General features: G+C 35.9%; 1 protein-coding gene across 2 annotated transcripts in view; it reads right to left on the bottom strand.

The window, feature by feature from the left end:
* MDGA2 (MAM domain containing glycosylphosphatidylinositol anchor 2) overlaps positions 1–27,154 on the bottom strand; it is a 771,250-nt gene that overhangs the window by 193,825 nt on the left and 550,271 nt on the right. For both annotated transcript variants that reach the window (XM_084793705.1, XM_084793706.1), the window contains one exon: positions 23,163–23,432. In XM_084793705.1, coding sequence (XP_084649831.1) covers positions 23,163–23,432 — 270 coding nt within the window. The remainder of the gene's footprint in view (positions 1–23,162; positions 23,433–27,154) is intronic.

Raw genomic sequence — 27,154 nt, 5'->3', positions numbered from 1 at the left:
AACACAACAGCGGCAAGGTAAGTCATATACCTACCGACTATTTTTTCCTTTCTAGACTTTTTTCTTACTCTCTATATATGAACACTTTGCCTGTATATGTAAGCATAGCATGTACATGCCTTGTGACTTTAGATGCAACAAAAAACATTCCATATCTGCTGAAACTGGAGCTGTAGACAGTTGCAAGTCAACATGAGGATATAAGAAACCAAATCTAACTCATCTGTAGAACAGCAAGAACTCTTAACTTGTGAGTTAACTCTCTATCATTCAGAGACTATTTTTAACTACTTGTTAAAGTAGTATTTTTGCACAATTCTACACACACATTTTTACAAGTAAATATCATCCAGTTAATAGGACTTTGTGGCCAAATTTAAAAATATATAGTTGACAAGCATTGCATATAACTTTAAAAACACAATTTAAATGGTTAAACATTTAGAGAGAGTAACATGTACTGCAGGGCACAGCTAATCACTAGACTCTCTTTCATTGGAACTGAAAGTTTTTTTCTTCAATAAGTGACATACACTTTCTGTTTGTAGCAGTTGTTTTTTGTTTTATACTATTTGCTGATCATTCATTAACTGTTATGTCTCACCATCACGGTAAGACTGGGACTACTTCATTCTTTCCAAATCTGTTACTTTTATGTTTTATGAGAAAAATACACACATTTCATGATATGCACCCACACACCTTCTCATGGTAATACAGTCAGATTTTTTAAATGCATATCATAGTCAGTTTCCCTTTGCATTTTTAATGATGCTACCTTGAAAGTTCTATAATAGGACTTAGCCTGTGTGAGAAGCAGGAGCCCATATGTTTGTGTCTTCCTATATCCTAACAAGTATTTAATAGACTGGCCATATTAATGTTAGCATATTTTACAGTAAAAATGTCCAAAGAAGCCTGACTCCTATCCTTCTGTGACTCCTAATACCTGAGAATAGTCCTGTCCTTAGTCCTGTCACTTGAGGACTGTGTGTCCCGTATGCCATCCGTAGGTTGGGATTCACACCTCATTGTAACTCCATCCTGATATCCTGGTTTTCACATGTTACACAACTCCCTCAGGTAGTATTTCTCCACTCTACTATGACCCCCGCTGTTGCTGCCATCTAAGAAACACCTTAGTACCATGTGAGCCTTGCTGAGTTCTGAGGACTGCTGGGAGAACCTACAAACTCTACAGAAGTTATATTCTTGCTGTCTCAAGCTAGACCTCGACCCAGGTAAGCTGGAACCAATCTGATGTCCTACTTGTGTATCAACATTGAGTTGCCCCAAGACTAAACTCCAAGCATAGTTTAGTAGCTCCATAAAAAAACAACTGTGGTAACAGTAAGCAGTGACTCAAATATTCATTAAACAAAGGTGAGAGTTGGGCTTGGTGGCGCACACCTTTAATCCCAGCACTGGGCAGGCAGAGGCAGGCACAGTGCTGTGAGTCTGAGGCCAGTCTGGTTTACAAAGAGAGTTCGGAACAGCCAAGACAACATAGAGAATCCCTGTCTCAAAACAAACAAACAAACAAACAAACAAAAAACAAAAACAAAAGATAAACAAACAAAAAACATTGGTGAGATGGCTATTCTCATAACAAAATTATAAAGAACATGAAGAGCAAAGACAATATGTCTAGCTCCTCCAAAATAAATTTTCCCATAGTAATGCTTCCTGGGGGAAAACAGCTTAAATTATTCAGAAAACAGTGACTTTAATATAGCAATTACAAGAGCTCAAAGAAGATAAGAACAAAGGCCAGAATGAAGACCAAAACAATGCTAACAATTCAATAAAATAAACAATTCAGGACATGAAAACAGAATATAATAAAACAATTTCTGAATAAAAGTCAAGGTGAAATAAAATATGAAGTGAAGAATTCAGTAAGTTGAATAAAAAACTGCATGGGAAGGGTCACCAACAGAATGGATCAAGTGGAAAAAAATATATCAATATGTAAAGACAGGGTGAAGGGACTAGATTTGATTCAGTGAATGAATATATTTTAAAAGCCACAAACACAGAGCATGCAGGAACTTTGGAGCTCTTTAGAAAGAACAAACATACAAATCATAGATATAGAAGAATAAGAAACCCACATCAAAAGCATAGATACTATTTTTAATGAATTCATAGAAGAAAATCTAAGCAATAAGTAAGCATGCATAAGAAAAGAACAGCAAATACACAGGACCAGGGAAAAAAATTACCAGAAAATATAATAGCTAGAACACTAAGTGTACAGAACAAAGAAAAGATAATGAATGCCCAAGGCTAAAAGACTAAGTGTCACATAAAGTGAAGACCATCAAAATAGCTCCTAATTTTCAAGTGGAGATCTTAAAAGGTCAAAGTGTTTGGACAGATGTTCTTCAGTATCTAAAAAGGCCACAAATCCTATGACAGACTACTATACCCAGCAAAACTATTAGTTGTAATTGAAAGAGAAAGGAAACTACATGGTTTTTAAAAATTAAAGGAATTATGAACACCAAGACAGCTCTATAGAGGATTCTGGAAGGAATGCTTCAATCTAAAGACAAGAAAAAATGCATGCATGAAGGCACAGGTAAAAAGTAACTTCAGTCAGTTAATCAAAAATAACAAAAAACACAAAATAAAATGTCAGCAATCAATATATATTCTTCAATAATTATTATGCTTGATATTAACAGTTGTCATGGGGTGACCAAACAACATAGCAGAGAAGGGGATGAAAATATTTTAAGTGCCAGAGGAGCAGGACTCCTGCGGCATCCTGTCAGTGCATGTTCTAGACATGACAGCCTGGGCCCATGAGATTTCAGCAATATGGTTGCCAACACAAGACCTATAGAGTGATCACATTACTTGACATGGCAAATTTTTGGCAAAATTCCAGCCTTTGATGAAGTACTACAAGTAACCAATGGCTGCTGGAAAAAGATGGTAAGTTTTCTTTAACAAGTTCCCAGATAGGTTATCCAAACATAAATGACAATCCAAAACACATCCACATATGAACAATACTAAATGAATTCAATAGGTCACCACACACACACATCACACCACGCACGCACGCACGCACGCACGCACGCACGCACGCACGCACATGACAATATTTGATAAATTTTAGGGGCATAAGAGGAGGAGGATGGGAGGAATAAAATTATGTAAATAAAATATTTAACACATGAAATGTCATTCAACTTTTTTAAATAAAAACATTAATGGTGCCACTTTCCTAGCAACAACAACAAAAATACAGAGTGACAGTTAGGATTTGAAAGCAGGTTAAACTTTTTCCTTCCTTAATGAAACATATATCACCATCAATGATAGGCACCACCATAGAGGAAAAATGTAGAAAAAGTATTCTAAGCTAGTGGAACTAAAAATAATTAGGTATAGCTACACTAATCCTTGGAAAGTAAATTTCAACCCAAAATGTATCAAAATGGATAAGAAAGGGCACTTCATATTTATTAAGGAAAAATCTGCCTACATGATATTACATTTCTAAGTATAGATACACCAAATAAAGGCGCACCCAATTTCATAAAAGAAATATTATTAGATCTAAAGTGAAAGAATAACACAAACTGAGAGAGTGGTTGTCTTAACATCTTACTTTCACCCATAGTTATGTCATTTGGAGCAAAATTAGACAGGAATTCATTAGAGGTAAATGACATGATAAATCAAATGTATCTGGTGTTCATAGAACATTTTACCCTAAACTAGAGAATAGAAAGTCTTTTTAGTGAGTTGTGGAACTTTCCCCCAAATTAACCAAATGCTAGGACACAAAGCAAGTCTCGGGGATATCGAAAAATTGAGATAATATTCTGCATTCTAGCTGACAACATTGGAATAAAGCTGGATATCGACAACAATAAAAATGACTGAAAGTACACAAATTCATGGAAACACAAAAGAAAATGAAAAAGAAAAAAAACAACTGAATGATATTGGGTTAAGGAAAAAAATCAAGAAGGAAATTAAAAGAATTTATTGATCAAGACGAAGTAAACAGTTTAAATAACCAATGATAATCAGTGAGACAGAACTCCAAATAAAAGTATTTGAATTTGAATAAAATCACAAGTACATATGGATTCAGTTGAGCTCTTTAAAAAAGATAAAGCATCAATAACCCCAAAGTTATTTTATAAAACCCAAAAGGGAAGACTTTTGAGTTTTTTATAGTTACTTTTACCCTGATAACCAGACAAAAAGCCAACAGAAAAGAAGATTATAAGCCAAATTATCTGATGAATATCTATGCAAAAGCTCTGGAAAAATACCTGCAAAACAAATTCAAGAACACATAAAATGATTCACATAATTGAGTCAACATCATAGCAGAGAGGCAAGGATGATGTAAATATGTAAATAATAACTATACTGTACCTTTGAGTAGACTCAAAGACAGACACCATAGGATTATCTCATTAGATGCAGAAAAGGCTTTCAAAAAAATCGAACATCCTATCATGATACAAGTCTTAGACAGAATCTAGGGATACAGGGCAATACCTCAGCATAATAATGGCAGTATATAACAAATTCACAGCCAACACCATGCTAAACAAAGGTAAAACTAAAAGCATTTCTACTAATATCAGGAACATGACAAATGACCACTTTCTCACACCTGTTCAATTCATTGCTTGAAGTCTTAGTTATAGGAAAGACTAGTGGAAGAAATACCAATAGTAAAGGAAGAAATCACAGTATCCATAGTTACAGATGATACGATGACTCTATGCCTAAAATAAACTAACACTACATTGGATAATTGGATAACTGCTGATAAACACATTCAGTGTTGTAATAGAATACAGAATTAAAACACAAAAATCAATAGCTTTGTTATATGCCAAACAAAGCAAAACTAGAATGAAATCAAGAAAGTACTCTGATTCACAAAATTTAAAAATATATATCAGGATAATTCTAACCAAAGATGTTGAACACATAATGGAAATTTTCAGACACTGAAGAGAAGGGAAGAAGGAAAGGGAGGAAGAGAGGGAGAAAGAGGAAGAGAAGGAGAAGGAGGAGGAGGAGGAGAAGACTTTGAAGGAGGAGGAAGGGAAGGAGGCAGGGAGGGAGTAATGCAGGAAGGGACGGAGGGAGAGGGAACAAGCAGGAAAAGATGAGAAATGCAAAGCATTCTCATGAGCATGGAATGGAGGATTAATATTCTGAAAATGATCATTCTACCAAAGTGAATCTACAAATATAACACAGATACTAAAATAATAATTTTACATTTTATATAAAAATTTAAAAAAAATCATGAGCCAGGCGTGGTGGCACACACCTTTAATCTCAGCATTTGGGAGGCAGGGACAGGTGGATCACTGTGAGTTTGAGCACAGCCTGGTCTACAAAAAGAGTCCAGGACAGCCAAGGCTACACAGAGAAGCCCAGTCTCAAAAAACCAAAACCAAAATAAAATAAAAACAAAAATCCTGAACAATGAAGTATCTGATTTTTAACAAGAGGCTAACATGGGAGAAAGACAATACCATAAATAACTTTACTTGTCAAAGTGGATAGTTGCTTATAGGAGAATGAAATAGAACACTGTCTATCACCTTGAAAACTCAAGTCCAAAAAGATAAAGACTTCAACATAAGACCAGATACTCTGAATCTTATAGAAAATAGATTAAACTTACACAGGAAAAGACTCCCTGAACAAGATCCCAAGTAGCTCAAGCTTTAAGACCAACAATTGATACATGAAACCTCTTGAAAGTAAAATGTTCTGTACATCAAAAGATGGAATAATTTGAGTGAAGAGGTAGACTACAGAATAGGGAAAAATAATTAGCAGCTATACTTTGGACAGAATATAAGTGTCAAAAATACATAAAAAGCTTAGAAAACTAAAGAAACAAAAATTCTAGACATTAAAAAACAAATATACTGATTAAAATATGACATGAAACTAAATCAAGCGTTCTCAAAATATTAAGTGTAAAGGCTTGGAAATTTTTAATTTTTAATTTTTTCATTTTTGGTTTTTTGAGACAGGGTTTCTCTATCTACACTTGCCTGTTCCGGACTTGCTTTGTAGACCAGGATAACCTGAATTCACACTGATCTGTCTGTCTCTGCCTCCAGGTTACTAAGATTAAAGGGGCATACCACCATGCCTGCCTGATAAATAAATTTTAAAACTCTTAACATCCTTAGGCATCAGGAAAATGCAGATTAAAGATGCTTTGAAATTTATTTTTATCATACTCAAGATGTCTAAGATTTAAAAATAGCAGTAATAACAAATGATTACATGAATGCGAAAAGAAGCATTCATTCATTGTTGCTTGGGATGGAACTAATAAAGTTATATATAAATTAGTTCAGAGATTACCAAAAGTCATAGAAATAGATCTATTGTATGATCTATCCCTAACACTCTTGGGCACGTTACAACAGGATTCCCCTCCTTAACATAAGGAGAGTTTATAATCCATACTTATTGCTGCTCTATTCCTATAGCCAGGAAGTGGAAACAACCTACAAGCACATCAAGTGATGACTGAATAAAGAAAATATGGTATATTTAGAGAATATAACATTATTACACCATTAAGAAAAATAAAATTATAAAATGCACTAGTAAATGAATGGAACATGGCAGCATGGCACTGAGTGAAGTAATCCTCACCTGTAAAACAATTGTCATGGGTTAGGGTTTCTCTCTCATACTACAAGCTGGTTTTGAATCTTTAGATACATTTAAATTGTTGAAATTCAAACAGATGGATTCAGCAATAATAGTTAGAGATTGTGGGAGAGGGGGATCTCACAGAAGGAGAGGTGGGATGGAAGTGACAAGAAGGGAACTGGAGGATATAGAACTATAATGACCAGCTTGTGTGGGGAATGAGGAACAAGGCAGGAAGGTAATTTTGAGTGTTAAGTGGTAACTAAAACTAAAGAAACTTGAAAAGGCCATTTTGAATGCCCTGTAGTCAATGCCTTCTTAAATACATACAAAACATTTATAAAAAGTACAAATGTAGCTACCCTGTACTGGGGGAACACTCCTCTCCTGAAGAAGTAGTCTCTCAAATAAAAATTCCAAGTGACAGGTATGGGTTATCTATTTTTGAACTGTTAATTAAGCTTCATAAACCCTGAAATCTCATAGGCAATTGTTGATGTTCTTTGTCATCCTCTAGAGCTTTGTATGAAATCTCATTGCTGAAGATGCAACATTCATGAAAAACAGAACATGGAGAAATATGTCCAGTAAAGACCTGGTAGTCCCACCCGTACTGGCTTGTTTTCATAGAGCCAAAAGGCTTTATACACACTCCTGCGGGAGAAAATAAGAAGAAATTTCCCTCATCTGTGGACATATGACCTACAAAAGTGAACTAGCCAGATACAGTACAGATACACTTCTGTTGCTATTGGAGTGACAACCACTTTCTAACGGGAGTTTAGGCCTGATCCACAAGATGGATCTCTATGACTTCAAGGTCACCCTGATCTACATAAATGAGTTCTAGGACAGCCAGTACTAAATGAATAGCAAAAATGTGTGTGTGTGTGTGTGTGTGTGTGTGTGTGTGTGTGTGTGTGTGTGTCTAATTTTGTTTTTAGAAACAACCATTTTATTTTTGAAGTTATTTTGTATATTATTAAGATAAAATGTGACTTAACATCAGTTCTATTGCAGTCCATTTCTTGTGGTTAAACTTTTTTTTTTGAGTTTTTAAAATAGAATCTACTTGTTATGTTAAATGTGACTTTTCTATTCTTCTTTAGCCCTTGCCATGAATGAATCTAAGCAGCCCTTAGTACTTAGGTTTAGCAACCCCAAGAAATTTTGACTAACATAGTCAAGACCCAGTACCCGCCCTCAAAAAAATCAAATAACAGCAATAAAATATGAAAATAATAAAAAATTTAGGCACAGTTCTCTTTGCAGTCACCAACATTTGATAAGCATCTGGCATGCATGAAGAGACTGCTCTGAATCAATTCCTCTCATATTTATAATTTTATATTTCAGTCTTTGAAAAGCCGAAGCTCTTCAGTCATAGATAGGATTTTATTACTGTGAGGAGAAATGGTGGCACACAGGTGGACATGGCCCTGGAGAGGTAGCTGAGAGTTCTACATCTGGATCTTCATGCAGTAGGGGACGATTGAGACACACTTCTTCCAGCAACTCCACAACTACTCCAAAAAGACCACACCTCCTAATAGCACTGCTACCTATAAGCCTATGTGGGCCATTTTCTTTCAGTCCAATACATCTTCTTCTAAGATAATCATGACTAACTGAGTGCAACAGGTGTTGATGTCCAAAGGAAGCCAATATAAATTTTGTGTCACTTGAACAACTGCAATGATGACCCTTTACCGTCCCCCTGATAAACACCAATCTGTAACTTACATTTATCAGCTCACCTCCTTCACATTAATTTAGAAACAAGAGCAAAGAATGGAGAGAAGGAGAAAAATCTGGAAGCATCTGAAGTTCAACAATTACTAGAACTTTATTTAAAATACTTTCTTATTAAAGTGCCTGGTTTATTTCTAATTTGTGTGGTATATTAAGGAGTAATTTAAAACATTTAATGATGAAAATTGTGGGCTGAAATGTCTTACCAGATTGAGAAATATAGATATTACTGCTCAAAAAAAGAAAAATTAAAAAAAAATTGAGCCCATTCCACCAATGTGTCTAATATATATATATATATATATATATATATATATATATATATATATATATATATACATATTTGAAATTTGATAATAAATCTTAATGACAATGATAGGTAAAATATCCCTTTGAATGTAGTTTCATGATATAAAATAATCATTAAAAATCTGTAACAATGCCAATAATAAGTGGTTTTAGGCCACATTGCCAAAAGATTAATTGTCAAATGTTCTCTTATTTGTGGCAGCTGTTGGTGTTCACTGATTTCTATTTTCAGTTCACCTAGAATTCAGTTAAACACAGTGAGGGAACAATAGAAAAGTGGAGGTTTGGGGAGTTTCTAGTTCAATGAAACTGACACTGCGTGAGTATCACTCATGTAAGGGAAGCATTAGCAGGACAGAGTCTCTGTCATTTCAGACAGAGAAGGAAGAAATAATTCTAAGCCAAAGCTTGAATATCTTAAACACCTAGAGAGGCAAAAATAAACCTAAACTGTATTCATGTTTAATTCAATAACAGCTGTTTAAAAACGGTGTCTCTTCTAGCTACAGGAGAGCACAGGCCAGGTTAACATCTCTCCAGCAGGCATTTAGAAGAGTATAACTAAAGGGGGACTGTTCATATTCTGATGGTCAATTTAAAAAAATATTTTTCTGAAGGAAATCTTGAGATACTAGTTCTTCTTTATATTGTTTATCATTTATTTTTGCCCAAAGTATAGTGAATTTTGCTATAATTTGTTGCAAGTTGCTGTTATTCACTTTTTGGTTTTGGATAGGAGGCAAACACAACAGGTAGACAGTACAGTCATTGGTTTATTCAAATATACAGCAATTAATCATGAATTATAGTTAAACATTATAAGTAGAGATGCTTAGTTTTTTAAAGTAAAAACAGATTCTATGCACTGTCATGAAATGTTAAGGAAAGACCAGTTTTAAATTATCTTGTGTTTGCTATGAAGGCATAATGAAAACACACCTGTTTAAAATGCTATAGTGTCATTTGTTCCTCAATTTGTTATGTTTCCTTTATTAAAAAAAATAGTTTATGGGGTTTCTTTGGGTTTTTTGTTTTGTTTTGTTTTCCGAGACAGCTTCTCTGTGTAGTCTTGACTATCCTGGGCTCGCTTTGAAGACCAGGCTAGCCTCGAACTCACAGTGATCTGCCTGCCTTTGTTCCTCAAGTGCTGGGATTAAAGGCATGTTCCACGACTGCCTGGCTTTAAAAAATAATCTATTTATTCACTTTACAGCCAGATATTGCCCCCTCCTTCCTCTCCTCAAGGTCCCATCCTTCCTTCTTCCCCTCTCCCTGCTCACAGGAGGGGAGCACAACCCACCCAAACCACCCCAGATCGTCAAGTTGTATCACGACTGAGCATGTCCTCTCCTCCTGTGGCCTGGTGAGACAGCCACAGCAGAGAGAGGTGATCAAAAAGCAGGCAACAGAGTCCATGTCAGAGACAGCCCTACTAGGTACCCACAAGAAGCCTGAGCTGCCCATCAGCCATATCTCTGCAGGGTGCTATGTAGGGCCTGGGCAGATGTCATGCAGACTCTAAGAGACTACAGATGTCATCCCTTTTTCAATGTCCTTAGCACTCAGAATCTGATTTGGGGCTCCTCAAAGCTATATCTCACTGCCAGTCATGTCGAAACTGTTTTTCTCTATTTCACTGAGGGAGACACTCCATGTATAAAAGACCAAAAAGAATTCATTACTGAGTGAAGCTGATTAATACCCATTTCCTTCTCCTCCTTCCTCTCTTCAGTCTATGTCCTATTGCTATGGTCTAGGGCTGGATCAATCTTGCACTGACACTCTCTCTCTCACTATTTCTCTTGAGTTTTACATATACAGTCCCATAGACCTCCAAACATGAGAATCTATTCTCAATGCTATTGGTGCTATCTAGAACTTGAAGGTTCTAGATAGCTGAGACTTCTAGCAGTGGGGGCGGGGGTGTCATGGAGACTGAGTGACCACCTTTAGCCAGGCAGGACTCTGAGTGGAGGGAGGGGAACACCAACACATGCACAAAAACTTCAACCCAACATTAACCTTGCCTACAAGAAGTGCAGGGATAAAGAGGGAGCAGAGATTGAAGGAATGTCCAAGGAATGGAAGAATGACTGTCCCCACCTGAGGTCCAGCCCATGGTAGAGAACCAACCCCTGACACTATTAGTGATGCTCTGCTCTGGTTGCAGATAGGAGGCTAGCATAACTGTTCTCTGAGAGGATCCACCCAGCAGCAGATCAAAACAGATGCTGAGACTCTCAGCCGAACATGGCATGGAGCTCGGGGAGCCTTGTGGAACTGTGTGTGTGTGTGTGTGTGTGTGTGTGTGTGTGTGTGTGTGTGTGTGTGTGTTATAGAAGGAACCAGATGGGACAAGAATTCCACAATACCAACAGAGTCAACTAGCCTAGGCCCATGAGGACTTACAAAGACAGAAACACAAACCAAAGAGTATGGGTGGTCTGATCTAGTGCCCCTACACACATGTAACTGATAGGGGACTTGGTCTTTATGGGAGTCCCCTAGCAAGTGGAGAAGGCACCTACTTCTGACATGGACTCTGTTGCCTGCTTTTGGATCACTTCTCTTCTAGGGGAACTGCTTTTCCAGGCCTCAGTGTAAGTCAATGCACTCAGTTCTGATGAGACTTGATGTGCTGAGATAGGTTGATAAAGGGGTGGGGGTCCCCTTTTATGAGAAGGGGATGGGACAAGGGGAAAGAGGACCTGTGGGTGGGACCAGGAGAAGAGGAAGGAGGGGGCTGTGATCGAGATATAAAGTGAATAAATAAACTGAGAGAGAGAGAGAGAGAGAGAGAGAGAGAGAGAGAGAGAGAGAGAGAGAACCTCCTACTGAGACTAGCTAACTCTTCCTCATGTGTTGTACTAGATGAGGCTCTTGGTTGTTGTAGAATAGGTATAGATCGATCAGAGCATGTGTAACTCAACTGACGCTAGATTCACTATGTATTTGTATCCATTATTTATTTAGTGCCACTGCCCTTTCTTCACTACCACACTGCCCCTAGTTAGATCAAGTCACAGCCAGGTTGGATTGTCAAGAAACCTCACCAGGATGCGAAACCTGAGAACTACAAGAATGGCTGGTCTGACAACCTAGTGCCTTTGTTGTCACAGAAGCACAGATTAGGGGGCTGATCAATCACTTTCCGGTTGGATTTAAAGCCCACTGTTCTTCTAATTGGAGATCGTATTAAAATATCCCTAATGAGTTATTGCTATGTTTAATGTGCCTTCCAACCATATTAAGAGAATTTTTTTTCTTACAGTAGATGAGAAATAAAACAAAGACCCTTAAGTAGTCAACTTGCACGAATGATAGAGGGTCAAGTGTTGGTGCCTCACTGGGACATACATATTGCACTTCTCCACCCAAGGCTCAGAAATCTTCCTGGAAGAGGGGACAGAAATATTTTAAAAACGAGAAGTGGTGTATGATTCCAAGGAAACTGCTTTCCAAACACCATAGGGAAGTTTTATGTATGAACTCATAGTGATTGTGACAGCATGTGCAAGACCTGTGCAATTTCAAGCCAGATGAAACTTCAGCAAAGTGGAAGGAAGTAGGGAGCAAGTTCCTACCACTAGCTGATGAGCTGTTGGCATTCGACAGCTGCTGGGAGATGGAGAGTGAGCATCTGCTTTTCTTTAATGGCATGACCTTAGGTAGGTGGACCGTATTCTAGGGAATGACAAACGCATGAAGAGTTGGGCAATAGAAATTGGACTTGATGCGTTAATAATAATAATATTTATGATTATAAAGTTAAAAAACAAGAAAATAACTTTAGGTTGTGTATATAGAAGTAGGGTGGATATGGCAAAAGTTAGGAGGGCGAGGTGAATATCAACATATGTAGAATCCTCAAAGAATTATTGATAATATTAACTTTTCTTCTCAAGTTTCTACTCAAGTTTTTACCAGTTCTCACATCTCTATTATCTTTATATAAATCTTTCCTTCTTTATTGCATTTTTCTTTAAATTTCCTAAAAAGTTCAGTGTTTCTTAAGTGCCTATCACAGAGTCTACTGAAGTTCGCTTTCAGATTCACCAGTGTCAGAAATGCATTCTGGTCCTGCCTCCTGGATTCAGAAACGTATTCTTCTAACGTCTTTTTGGCATGTTACATGGTTCACCGTGTCTTCATCTTGAAAAGTGTTTTTAAAATTATCTGATGCAAGATTAATTTTTGGTCCTCTTTTAAGGCTCACAAGAAGCCTTTCTCCATTAAAAATCATTTTAGCCTTAAAATGCAGACATACACATTTCCACTTTGTTCACACAATATTGCCTTAGTCTGTAAGTGACGCAGCACAGGCATAGGACAGTTGATTGAAATTGGAGTCATATAAATCAAATTGATCCATTCAACTAATATTTTGAATATTTCATAGAAAAACTTTCACAAAATGATAGATATTTTTACATTCGTGCAATTCCCAAACTCATACATCATTTGTGTCTTTGTGCCAGTGTCAGAAGAACTAGGAGGAGACTTTGGAAACAATGCATTTTAAAAGAAAAAAACAATAAAGAACAAAATAACAAATCTTAATATAGGTTGTTCAAGGAAGAGTTATATTCTGAATCTATTTTTGGAAATGAAATATTTCCTAAATGAAATGATTGAATTACACACAAATTATATCAACGTGCATTAGTTATGTGTTGTTCCTAAACTATAACTGGGGAAATACACATCAATTAGCATGTTCTTTTCAGTGTACACAATACCTGAAATTAAGACAGGTTGAATTATAGAAGAAAGGAGTATACATTCATCGATCAATTTTCATTGTTTGCTGATTAAGCCATTTGCCAAATATTGTGTACCTATTGTTGACTACTAACTATGTAATAAAATTTTGCTACTGTTAGCACCTTTAACATGAAAGTGCATTGGGTATTTCAGATTTTCCTATTCTGTCACATTTTCAATGTTGAAAAAGACATATTCTGCTAAATCAGCTCAGTATTACAGTAACTACTAATGACTTACCACTATACCTATTGATGAGTTTATCTCTAAACCCTCATTAGAGAAGTTCCTTTATGCAGTAGAAATAAATTAACACAACTAGTCACAAGACAGAGAATGAGTGACTGCAGAATGCTCAGCCCTAAATGGAACATGTGTATTACACTCCCTCCCCCCAAGGCTCAAGCATCATAGTAGAAGTGAGGAGCAAAGACTGTGAGCCAGAGGCAGTTGATGATTACAAGGAAACAGTAATTTCCAGACACAACAGAGCATTCAGGCTCAAGCTAGACAGAATCTCAGCATGCAGACTGGAGGTGGCCATGGAATATCACATCTAGTGGAGGACCTACTGGTACTTGATAACTGCTGGGATTGGGAGAGTCAGCTTTCTTTTATGATGCAGACACACATGCGCTAACTATGATCTAGCGGATGGGCATACACACACCCAAGAGAATACGGAAGCGCTGTATACGGAGAATGTATACAGCGTGTTCTAAAATTCAACAACAAAAAAGAGAGAACAGCTAGTTGAGTACATGGGGAGGAGAGCATAGATCTGGGAAGAGAAGGTACATTTTGAAATTCTCAAAAGATTAATATCAAAAAGTCCTTTACCTATGAAAGCTTAGCATAACAAATTTATGCTAGAAGAAAAAAAATGAACCAATCTACAATACTCACTTATTTTCTATTTTCTTTGCTTATAACATGAATTTTTCATATTGAATTATCATATTTCAAATAACTAAGTTTAAAGTAAAAAAGATATTGTAAATATATTCTTGTTTATAATATTAAATCATGTTTCTTTGTTTTTACTTTCTTTCTTACTTTTAGCTGAGAACACTTTTCTTTAAACTTTTAGAAAGTCACTTTAGAAGAGCACTTATTACAGCTATTTTTCTTACAAGCTGTTTTCTTGTTTTAAATAATTGCAAAAGATACTTGAGTGCCCAGCAAAGCCTTGTCAAAATAATTCAGAATACTTAAGAAGTTCTGAAAAATAATGTCCTAGAAGAAAGGACAATAGGTTTCAAGAGATACCATTATAAGCTTGGAAGTATTGGCCTTCAATTCTGGCCACAAAAACAGGGAGATCTTTGTGAGCTGGTGGCCATCCTGGTCCACATGTCAATATAGACAGTTACTAGCCAGCTCATGGATCTATTCTCAATTTTCTGAGACACTTCCAGATTGACTCCCTCAGTGGTTATACAAGTTTGTACTTCCACCAACAATGGAGGAGTGTCCTCCTTGCTCCACATCCTTGCCAGCACGTTCAAGGATGTGTCACTTGGGTTTTTTTATCTTAACTATTCTGACAGGTGTAAAATGGAATCTCAGAGTCATTCTTATTTACATTTCTCTGATGACTAAGAACTCTGAACATTTCTATAAGTGCTTCTTGGCCATTAGAGACTTCTACGTTGAGATTTCTATTGTCAGATAGCAGAAAACAAAACTAATCATTTTAAGAATTGATATGCTTGAGTCAATTATCTAAAACAGAATAATAGAATTAATTTAGAGCCAGAGAACAATATGATGTAATTCATTTTCTAGTATTTTTTTCATGGTGGTGGTGAGGTTGATGATTATAAGCACTAAATAATATTAAATGGCCCTCAGAAAAGCCCTGAACCCAACAGGGTGTGTGACTTGGGGACAGGAAAAGGCTGATTTGTATCATTTCATATGATTTTATTAATAAAAATTCAAAATATTTGTAGATGAAAACTGAATTTGATAGCCATAGGGATTTGTGTAGGACCAACAATAATTGAAAACTTATAATTTCAATTAAAATATATTAGGCATAAAGTCTTATCAATTCTATATGGAAAATTCCAGCTAACAAGAGCTAACTTCTGCTCAAGAGTGTGAATACATAACCCTTTCACAATTAATGAACATTTATAGTTCATTTTCTTTCATGCTTATACTTAATGTTTTAATTATTAAAAATATTTTGAATCTTTCTCTAAGTGATCCAATTACTAGAAATCCTTTAAATTTTTGTACAACAACTTTCAAGATATCCAGAAAAAACATTGCAATGCCAAGTCTTTTAAACTGCATTCTTGTTTAGAAAATAATAAACTGTGCATTTCAGGTTAGTTAGTGCTGGAAAATCAACAAACATATGTCTATGATTACTGAAGAAAGAACAGGAACAACGATGAACCCCCCCCCCCGCCCAAACAACAGCAACCAAGCAAACAAAGGCAAAACACAAAGCTTGTTCTAATTTAAAGATGTTCTATATTCTTAAGGGAGCTGTTGTTGAATAGAAAGTTTTTTTAGCGAGCATAAAGAGAGCATGTTCCCAAACTCATTTGCTATTAAAAGTAGTGATGACAGGAGAAGACCTTGAGGCAGTGGAATGTAACTCAATTGGGGTAGGGAAGAGAGAGTAGGAAGGAGAGGGAGGGACAAAGTGGGAGGGAGAGGGACAGAGAGAGAGAGAGGGACAGAGAGAGAGAGAGAGAGAGAGAGAGAGAGAGAGAGAGAGAGAGAGAGAGAGAGAGGTCAACTTTACTCAGTTCAAATATTTTAGAAAAAGTAAACTATTTGGGAAAAATCTGACTAAATTTTGAAAGGGACCATTGTTATGCCAGTGGTCCTGAAGCCTGGTTTCTGAGTTTTGCCTTTATTGCTGCAATGAAGCTTGATTTGAGGAATTGCTTAATAGATCTTTACAAAATTTTACTTCCTTAAAAATAGCTATAAATCTACCTCATACATTCTTTAATAGTTGTGTGTTTGTAAGCATGTGTGTGCAAGCATGTGCATGCATGTGTGAGTGTGTGAGTGTGTGTGTGTGTGTGTGTGTGTGTGTGTGTGTGTGTGTGTGTGTGTGTGTGTGTGTCTATGGGGGTCAAAGCAGAACATCAGATTCTTCAGAGCTGAAAATATAGTTGGTCTTGAAACACTTGACCTGTATGGTAGAACTTGAGCTCATGCCCTCTGCAAGAACATTAAAAATAAACTCTCTAGTCCTTATCCCATACTATCTCATATGTTTAATGTCTTTTGTGTTTGTGTGTCATCTGGTACAAAGCAGGTATTTAACTGATACTGATAGTTATTGTCACTTTGAACTGGTAAATTCTAAAGCTCATAGTTTCAGCGATGGAAGTCTACAGTGATAACCCTCACTCCATCCCTGATAAGTATAATTAAGAATATTTTGAAATGTTTGCTGTGCTAATAGATCTTTCAGTGAAATAATTTCATAATAAATGCTTAAGATTAAAATTCAAAGTCTTGAAGCACAGTTCTTCCATGTGTGTCAACTCAAATTAGTATGTTACCACTTTTCAGAACAGAGGTGATGATGGTCCATGAGGTTACACTATATTTCTCTGTAACTCGGAAAGTGGAAATTCAGGCTCTACTGAGTACATATTGACTTTTTCCAAAAAGAGGATCTGTAACTCAATATTGAAATTATTTAATTATGGCACAATACTAGATCATGGCCGACAAAATGTTAAAACAATTTTAAAACTGAAAAGGGAAAATGCTTACATTACCATTTTAGAAAGGTCCAGGAAAAGTGTTGATAAAAGATTAGAAAAGTAAAAGGAAGTGTAGAAACATAAAGTGAGTATTAAGTCATACAGGGAGCATGATGCTTTATGCATTTACAGAAGACCACAAATACAGCAGTGACATTAGGACACTTTGCCCATCAAAGGGCATTTGCAGCAAATGCTGCCTTCTTAGTCTGGATTCATACAGGCAAATTTCTTTGAATGTCATGTGCTTTATGGAGGGTTAGTTCTTTGCAGAAGTGATTAGATAGTGAGGACTCTGAACCTGTCAATGAGTTAGTCTGTTGATAGGATCATACTTTGATGAGCTATTAGAAAGAGATGTAACCCTAGATGAGAAATAGCTAATAAGAGTGAGTTGTTGGTGTTATGTCCTTCACAGCTGTCCTTTATCTCTAGTTCTGTCATGTCACTCTTTTCTTCTTCCATCCAACATAAAGTAAGCTGATATGCCTTCACACATGCTTCCTGACCTGGTGCTTTGTCTAACCAGAGGAGCATCTGCAGTAGAGCCAATGCTTCCATTGAACCTCTGAAACAGACAGTCCGAGTAAACATTTTTCACCTCTAAGTTCTTTTTGCTCAGGCATTTTATGAGTGACAAATTGGATTAACACGCTCCTTTTACAAGAACAATCTAGTCAGTACTATCACAGGGGTTATCTTAGAACTAAGTCATGAGAACTAACAATTATCTAATGACTTCCCAACATGTCCTATCTTAAAAGGTTTCACCAACTTTTAAAAGTGCCAAACCACTGCTTGATGCTTTAGTGACAGTGGAGCTTTTGGGAATAAAAATCCTACTCAAGCTCATAGCCTTAAGTTATTAGTTTTCTTGTATTCTTGAATGACAGATATAGACCAGTTGGCTCACCATAGTCTACCTTATCAGATTTGTAGGGAAAGTGTATACAAGACGAGTTAGAGTTGAATAAATGACGTTGTGATAATTAGTTCAACCAACCAAAGACAATGGCAATATCATCAAATATAGGAGAAAAAGGTCAAATAATGTTTGAAAAATAGAGGCGGGGAGGGGGGACATTATGGGTAACATTCAAGAGTAAAAGCTCATTTTTAAGTTCCTCATCTTTTTTTATATCTTTATGAGTCTAAATAATAAAATATTTCTGATTCACTTTACCTAAGAATAGAATCTATAAAATTTCATGAAAAGGGCTCCATTGGTTTACCAAAAGCTGTAGAAGACACCTCTTTTTATAGTTCTTAAATTTAATATATGCTTGAAACCAGAAGGTCAGAGAATGGATTCAGTTATAGATATAACAGTCGGGACTACTGAGATGCAAGGTTCTTCAAAAGTCAAAATGGAAAATAAAAAGACACATATCTATCTCACCTCAGTCATCTGGAAGAACTCTCTATTCTCTATGAGACGCACCAGAGCTTTGAAATAATTGTTCTGCACTGTGCTTTACTCGTTTGTTACTTTAAAACTATGTTTTAGTGAGGGATTCTGATAGACTCTGGTTGCTTAGAGAAATAAACCTTAGAGGACATCCCATTCTCATACTACGAATACTCAAAGAATAGGGGTAGCACAGTGAGGCTTGTAAGCTCTTACAGAATCAATATTAAATATTTCCACTAGATCGTTGTGAATGTCCTATAAAGTGACCTCATCTTTGACTCTGTTTATTTGGCTGATTCTAGGAAAGAGAGAGAAAGAGTGATGGAATGTCGGTCGAGAATGCTGCATATTAATGTATTCTTTAAAGACTCTTATCAGAAGGAACATATTTCTTTGGATTTTTATTGACATATATTAATTGAACAAATTATGGCATATAGCACATACTTATAATACTTTGGTCATATTTACTCCTTTCTTTTATGGTTTTTATCCCTCCTTTCTCCTTCCTCTTTTCTCCTTCCACATCCCCAACAGATTGGACAGGTCTTGATGTACACAGATGTCTACATTATTTAAAAGAAATACCTTTCGAGATCACTAACACTGCATGAGAACAAAAGAAATGTTGACCTCTATTAGGAAGGTAAGGGAAAGGGCTGGAAGAGAAGGAAGCAGAGAACTAACAAATAGAAAGATGAACTGTTAACCTTACTTCATCTTCTTTTCTCACTGCATTTTCCAGCCCCAGATAGACCTGAACTGGGTGGCTCTAAGGAAACGCATTAGAATTTCATAGTATTTTGGATCACATATTCATTTGTGATCTACATGCACTGTAGCACAATGAAAAAACCCATAATGCACTAAAATATGCTGAGAATTTTTGGCAATATTATTATCCATGCTTGTTCAATAGTGTCTTAATGTGGGCATGTCTGAACCTAGTAAACCACAACAGAAAACTTCAGATGGAAATAATCTATTATCTGGTACCGAGTGTCGAATATACTGAGCTCAGCAACCCAGGATGAGGTTAGGAATCAACATAATTTTCTTTTCGTATATATCTGGCAACTGCTTCTTGCTTGACTTAGTAAAATGAGTTTCAATCACTGTAAGTTTCTTAAGCATCACATGAGAATCATTTCTGTTTTAGTCATAACTTTTCTACTCAGATAGTAAACCATAAAATTCATATTCATTTTGAGCTTGCTATATGTATGGAATGAGATATTACATAGAGAAAACAATATAAAACACATATATTTTATTTCAATTTTTTTTTTTTACTTTTAAGAAAAGGTCTTACCAGCCAGGTGTGGTGGCACATGCCTTTAATCCCAGAACTCAAGAGGTAGAGGCAGGAGGATCTCTGCATCTGACTAGCCTGAGCTACAAAGCAAGTACCAAGACAGCCATGGCTATACAGAGAAACCCTGTCTTGAATAAAAAAGAAATAAACTGGGCATGCTGATGCATGCCTTTAATCCCAGCACTCAGGAGGCAGAGTCAGGTGGATTGTTGTGAGTTCAAGGTCAGTCTGGTTTACAAAGTGAGTCCAGAACAGCCAAGGCTACACAGAGAAACCCTGTCTTGAAAAACAAACCAAAGGAAAAGTAAGAAAAAAAGAAATAAAGCCAAGAAAAAAGATCTTGCTCATAATTTTAGTTGAAATAATAGAGCAATAGTGGGAAAAATGTTATGGGGGTAGCCAATCACTTACTGAGTGGATATAAGGTCCATTTCATGAGATGGAATCTATACCTCACATGGACATTGATAAAGCAGCCAAAAATGTACAACAACAAAACTGTACAAATGTATAAGCATACTGGGAAACTTCATACTATTATTCTTCTGTTTTTTATGAAGATCAGAATACACATTTTAATTCAGAATTCCATATCTTGTCTCCAAACCCATATGCAAAAGACAGTACAATGGAAAATGCAACTTACAAAAGATACTATTTATTTTATCATAGCATGATACAAAATTCATGTTTCTAAAACATAATAAAATATCATTGAACATCTAGTTATTATTAGATACCATAGGGTGTTCTGGGAAAATAAGAAAGTGTAGCTTAAATATTTTTAATACTTTTATTTTATTACACATGTATAAAACAAACTATATACAGTAGGGAGAACCATGTGACTATCATGAGAATAATGAGTTCTATACAAGTTACATTCATAGTGAATTGGCCATCTGCATTCGACCCTTTTGAAGTAAGTGTCTTTTCTGTCTTGTTGGGGCTAAATTTCTGAATGAGATTCAATATCTATCCTATCTCGACTCTAGTAGCTTAACTTCTTTATCTTGATCTAAAATGATCCTGTCCCTTAACCAACTAAACTTGGTTGAAAAACTATACTATCTTGTCTTCAATGCCCCTTCAGAGACTTGAGAAGGAAAAAAAACTTAAATTCCTGAGTGAACCAGCAGTGCGAGTTAGCAGCTTCCAAAATGTACAAATTGACTTAAGACAGTTTACTGCCTGACCCAATACACTTTATAACGTTGGAGCCTCATCTTCAGCTTTTTGGCCTAAGGAATATAGCAATAAAATGATTCCTAAGGGCCTATGCTTTGTTCAGTCCTTAGCATCAAGGCTTCTTCTTGTAGTAAATAGAAACATTCAATTCTATATGAAACGTTTTCATCAAACCACTTTGCTCAAGATTTGGGATGTACCTATGTGGAAAATGAGGAAGACGTTTGTAAGAGTCAAGGAAACAGCAAGTTGAAAATGAAACAGGGGGTATTGTTCATATTAATTCTCAGAGACTGTGGCATCATGCATAGGAGCTGCACAGGTTTAAGTCAGATGAGATCCCAGTACTGAAAGGGAGAAGTGGACATGGGAGTACACTCATAACCAAGAAAATATGTGCATATTTTGCACATATATGTGTATTCCTGTTCATTAAGCTCTTTTCTGCAGGATGCCTGAGAAACACAGATATTTTTGGCTGCCCTTGCAGTCAATTTTACAAATGACTCTACTCTTTAAACCAGATTGAACTCATCACTTTTCCTCAAGTGAGCTTGTTTCTTTCATGAAATAAAATAATAAGTTATCCACTATTGGCTCTACGGCACTTCAGGCTAAGTGTTGCGATGCTTTCATATCAATTGTACATCAAGATCTGACAAACTATTTCACATGTCCTTCATGATAAAAGCATTTTAAAAATAAACAAAGAAAAAACAAATACTGTTGATTGTATACCTTTTTCCTTGTTTCTTTAATTTTTAAACAGCTGATGTGTAGTGGACAATAGATTCTGATGTTCAGCATAACAAGCCTTAAAAAGAATCTCACTCAAAGCAGGAGTCTAGTTCTAACCTCTTTAGCCCATGAAAAAGCACCATGGTAATTTTATTGGTACTACTTTACTGTGTCTTGATGCAAAGAGTGATGTTTTTAACCTATGTCATAGTTATTTACTATACAAAGGCCAACAATTCTGTAGCTGAGGGCACGAGCCATGGCCCTCACTATGACAATCTATATTATCTTTTCTAAAGTATAATTTTTCAAGGACTATATCTCTGATTTGTTCATTGGCAGAGCGATGGGGTCAGTAAAATCATTACAATAATCCTCCAAAAACAAAACACATTAAAGTAAATGGGCCCAATTATGTTTTACTCATGTAACAGTCTGTCAAATGCAAAGGGTTATCTTGGTCCTGTGGATGTCTTTGATAACCTCAAAAACAGCACTGTCTATCTCCATCCCTACTCAATACCATATTTGGTTACTATTAGATAAGAGCATAAGTTACCTTTGAGGTCTTTCTTAAGTTTCCTTTGGCTCCAACAATAGGGGGGTTATGTACAGCACCAGTATACTAGCTTGCAGTCATTATTCTGTATCTCTGTTGCTGTCAATTTAGAAGATCATATTTTGCTCCAGACCCTCAAATTTGATTTTTCTTTTTCTTTTTTCTGACTTTTCCAAGTCTTTCCTTCAATGAAGTCTCCAAAAATCTTACTCAACTAAGTAGGAGATCTCAGTATGAATTACATATTTAGTAATAATAACTTCAGTGAAAATACATTTAATATATATGTAAATTATCTTAAGTATGAGGATATATATAAATCACTATACCTCAAAATGTAAAGCCTTCTTATAAATGGGATTCTACAAATATTGACAAAATCAAAAAGTTCAAAAGTAGATTAAATATCTAAACTAACATAAGCTTAATGAGTATTTAGTTTTAAGTAACACTTTAGTAATTATGTTTTACTGGTAGTATATTATAAAAGCAAGTCACTACATCATTGTAAGTGTGTCATAGAATTTCTTTCATGCAAATAAAATGTCATTAGGATTTAAGATTTTTAGATTCTAGTTATGATTAGATATTATCTGATTATTCATAAATATTTTCTCAATAACTGGCATATAAACTCAATATCTGATGAAATATTTTTAAATTCAATATCACAGTATTGATTTTCTTTGCATATAAACTTACCTCTCACAATGATGTTGGTGGACTTTTTTGCAGGGTTTCCCACATTATTATTGGCAATGCAGCTGTAGGTACCAGCATCATCTGAGGTGATGGCAGGTATGGTCAACGTCCCTCCATTCAAAACAATCTTTTCAGGCAGAGTCCCAAAGGACCTTACCCAAGTGAGAGAGGGTGTAGGCTCTCCTCCTGTCGTAACACACACTAATGTTATGGCCTCTCCAGGATTTACAACTATAGGATCATCCACCAAGAGTTTAATTGACGGAGATGCTAAAAGACACAAACAGAAGAGACGGATTTACTGAGGTACAATGCAACTGGGAATCACATCAGGTTTTACGGTTATTAATTCAAGCACTTAAAATTTTTTAATCAAAATCAGTGTCCTACTCAGTCTTTAGACAATAGTAATACTCTGTACATCAATTAAAGAAAATAAATTTATAGAATATGATTAAGTATTTTATACCTGATGCGGTATTTTCGAGGCTATTTCCCAAAAATTGAAACATTCCCCCATGGGAATGTCTCCAAACTTGGGAAATTAACCAAACCTATCAGAGTCGGAACAGTCATGACACTCACAAGCATCTTGAGGCTCCTTTAGAAGCTCCACAAGACGCCTTCTCCATCTCTGGTCAGAGAGGAGACTCTCTTCATCTTTCCTACGTGGAATCTGTGCAGAAACTTCCATCGGTTCAGTGTTTGCCAGCAGCCACCCACACTAGCTAAGGTTCTCAGTCGTGAAGCTGTGTTTGTAAGTCACCCAGCAAACTCACAGCTCCTTAGCTAGACTTGAGTCCCTCCTATGGGCTGCTGTTAGTATTCTTAGGGAGAGGGGTAGCCACTTGTTTGTGGCACCTTAGGAAAAGTCACACAAGAGGAAAATACAACTGTTCATTTCGGTGAATTTGTTCTGACACTAGAATCACAAAAGAACTAGAGCTATCAAACACAGCATCTCTTTCTCCTTGGTTAGTCCTTCTGTTTTTATGGAGTAGGTGGCTGATTCTTTCACTTTTGGCTTAACAGAGGATGAAATGATTGAGTCTTCCAACCTGAATTTAGCCAAATAACAGTGCAAGTCCTTAGTCTTACCACACAGGGGGCCCTGACTGTTGTTCTTCAGGTGTGGATTCACATTAGGTGTCAGGAAGGTTTAGGTTGTGAGTTCCCATGAATAGAGCTTTAAAATTCAGAAACAAACAATCACAGATGCCCCCAAAAGAAATAACTGAGCATACCAATTATTTTAGGTTTAATCATAAAGTTGCCATAGTGAAAACTAAGTCTTTTCAAATCCCCATGTTAAAAAGTAGAAACATAAACATTTATTCAACTAAAAACAATCACCTTTTCAACAAACACTTAAAATTGAATATATATAAAAAATATAAAATATTAATTTCTTAGAAGTACATCATACTTATAGTACTGTGTAAGCATATATAACACCTTCATAAATATAAGCAGGGGGCAGGTATTGTATTGATGTTCAAGTTCATTTGTTCAGGAATATTTGATGACAAAGTGAATGCTGTAATGTATGCACTATACATACATATGTACATGATTACACATATATATTAGCTTGTGTGCTTTAACAAAATTAGTTTTTCTTTAAAAAAAAGAAAGCAAAGGCCCAGGTGAGTTGGTACTAGTCTGTAATCTCAGCACTTACAGAAGCACAGTCTGGGAGACCTCTGTGATTTAGGAGCCAGCCTGGTCTACAAACTGAGTCCAGGACAGCCAAGGCTACATAAAGAAACCCTGTCTCAAAAGACCAAAGGAAAAAAAGAAAGCAAATAGATAATAGGGTGATGACTCAGTGCTAAGTATTCATGAGAGAGCCAGGAAGTCTCTACGGCATTTTCAAACATTCTTGTTTCTTTCTGGCTCTTCTAACATCATTAAAAACATAGGAATTTTCAAAATGTCACAACATCAGCTCCTCTGATGTGCTGGCATTAAATTATAGAGTTATTACTAAAAAGATGCTGGGAAATATGAATAGTAAAGTGATATGTGAAAGTCATCACAGTTGGGGAGGGAAAAAAGGGCATCAAAGAATTACTAAATATTACATTAATGAGTGGAAGATGTCACTAATTAAATCTTATAAAATATGTATGCATTGAATGTACTTACTAATATATCACCACGAAGAGGCAAATGGAATACTTACTGAGGTAAATATCATAAATCTAGAATTTTAGTTAAAGTAATATTATAGAAATCTGAACATTTATATCATTCTAAAAGTGTTTAATGTATTTTAAACCACAATTAAGTTAAACTAAAAAAAAAAACAAGTCAGAGTTCACTAATGTATATTAGGGCTACAGAAACACTGAATTTACATTCAGTAGAAGAGTATTTGCTTATATCAGAGGCTTATAGGAGAAGGGGTTGTTTTCTATAAGAAATTATGCAAAACAAAAAGTAGAAGAAAATTTAAAATTTAAAACTTAACTCATATATAGCAAGAACTCCAATGCTGTACAGGATGATAGTTACAATGCTATTAATTAATGTTCTCCCACCCAAATCTGAGATGAAAACAGTCTTGTGCATGTTAGAGTTATTAATGGTGATTTTTATTTTCTCAGATTGTCCTTGAAATTTAAAAAAAAGATAGCCCAATAAAACTATTGATAATATGGTTAACAATTCTGAAGCCTTCATAATATTCAAATGTGTTTATTGTACTAAATTTTCTAACTATAATGTTCCACAAAGGGTGAAACTTTCGATATGTGTGCATTAACATGTTACATTCAGTGAACTATTTTTTACATCTATAAAGCTTCATTTAAAATTGCATGTGGTTCTTAGAGGGTAATTGGAATCATGTCCAAGAGAGAGAAACTACAGCATAACAAGACTTGCTGTAAGCAAATCAATTTATTAGCATCAATTTTAAAGACTTTTAGATGGAATGGCTCATATGTTAATTTAGGGTTGAATGTGAACATCCTGAGTAAGGTTCTGCTTATATCACTTTATTTTAGTTAGATAGAATCTGACTAACTCAGGAATTTACTGACTCACTGTGCATACAACTGGGCATTAAATTCTTCATCTTTCTTCCTTACTCTACTGAAAGCTGGTATTACAGGCATATATTACAATATCTGACTTTAGTTTCTCATTTCTTTTTAAAAATCACACATTGTATGTATGTATGTATGTATGTATTTGTATGAATCCGTGTGTGTGTATATATGTACAATGGCACCAATCAGAAGCCCAGAGGTCCATTTGAGGGAGTTAGTTCTCCCCTTTCACCCAGTGGATCGTGAGGATTGATTTCTCCCTGTCAGATTCATGCTGAGTGCTTTCCTTGCTGAACAATGCCTCCAGGCTGAGTTGCTCACTCTGCATCCCTTTCATGTCATTTTGTGACTGTAGCCTGCATGAGTTTAGGAATGATCTAACTGTGTCAATATGGGATGCAGAAACAACAGAGAAACCTCCAGAAGAGCTGGACAGGATGAGTTGTGTTCTCTAATGGAGACGCACCAATGGCAGCCCAGAAACTCGGCATGATTATTACATCTAGCATGAAAGAAGAGAAGGTAAGGAAATCATCTAGGAGCAAAAAGTTGTGATTGATAGTTTCTGCACACAATGGCTTTTAGTTAGGGGTCAAAGTTCTTAATTAGTACCCATACTTAGATCAAGAGAAGGCTTTGCCATTCCTCTGAGCTGGATCTGAGGAAGGCCTTTTCATTCTAATGGGTCTGACACTGGGATCCTTGACACAGCTGTGCTCATCTCATCAGCAGACATTTCACTCAAAGCTTCATTAGCCCTGTTTAGTTGTATAATATTTCCCATGTTTCAAATGAAGTACTTCGATCATAATTCAGTCCTAGCATTTGCTCCTGGGTAATATAGCATGATAGTCACATAAAGAACTGACTGTGTGAAGTTGAGCAAGTTCTTTCACTTCTGGATACCTCTTTTTGGCATTGTTAAAACAGAGAACA

Source organism: Acomys minous, assembly GCF_964271855.1.
Source record: "Acomys minous genome assembly, chromosome: 8".
NCBI lineage: Eukaryota > Metazoa > Chordata > Mammalia > Rodentia > Muridae > Acomys > Acomys minous.
The sequence above is the reverse complement of the archived record's forward strand: the minus strand, read 5'-3'. Positions and strand labels throughout refer to the sequence as shown.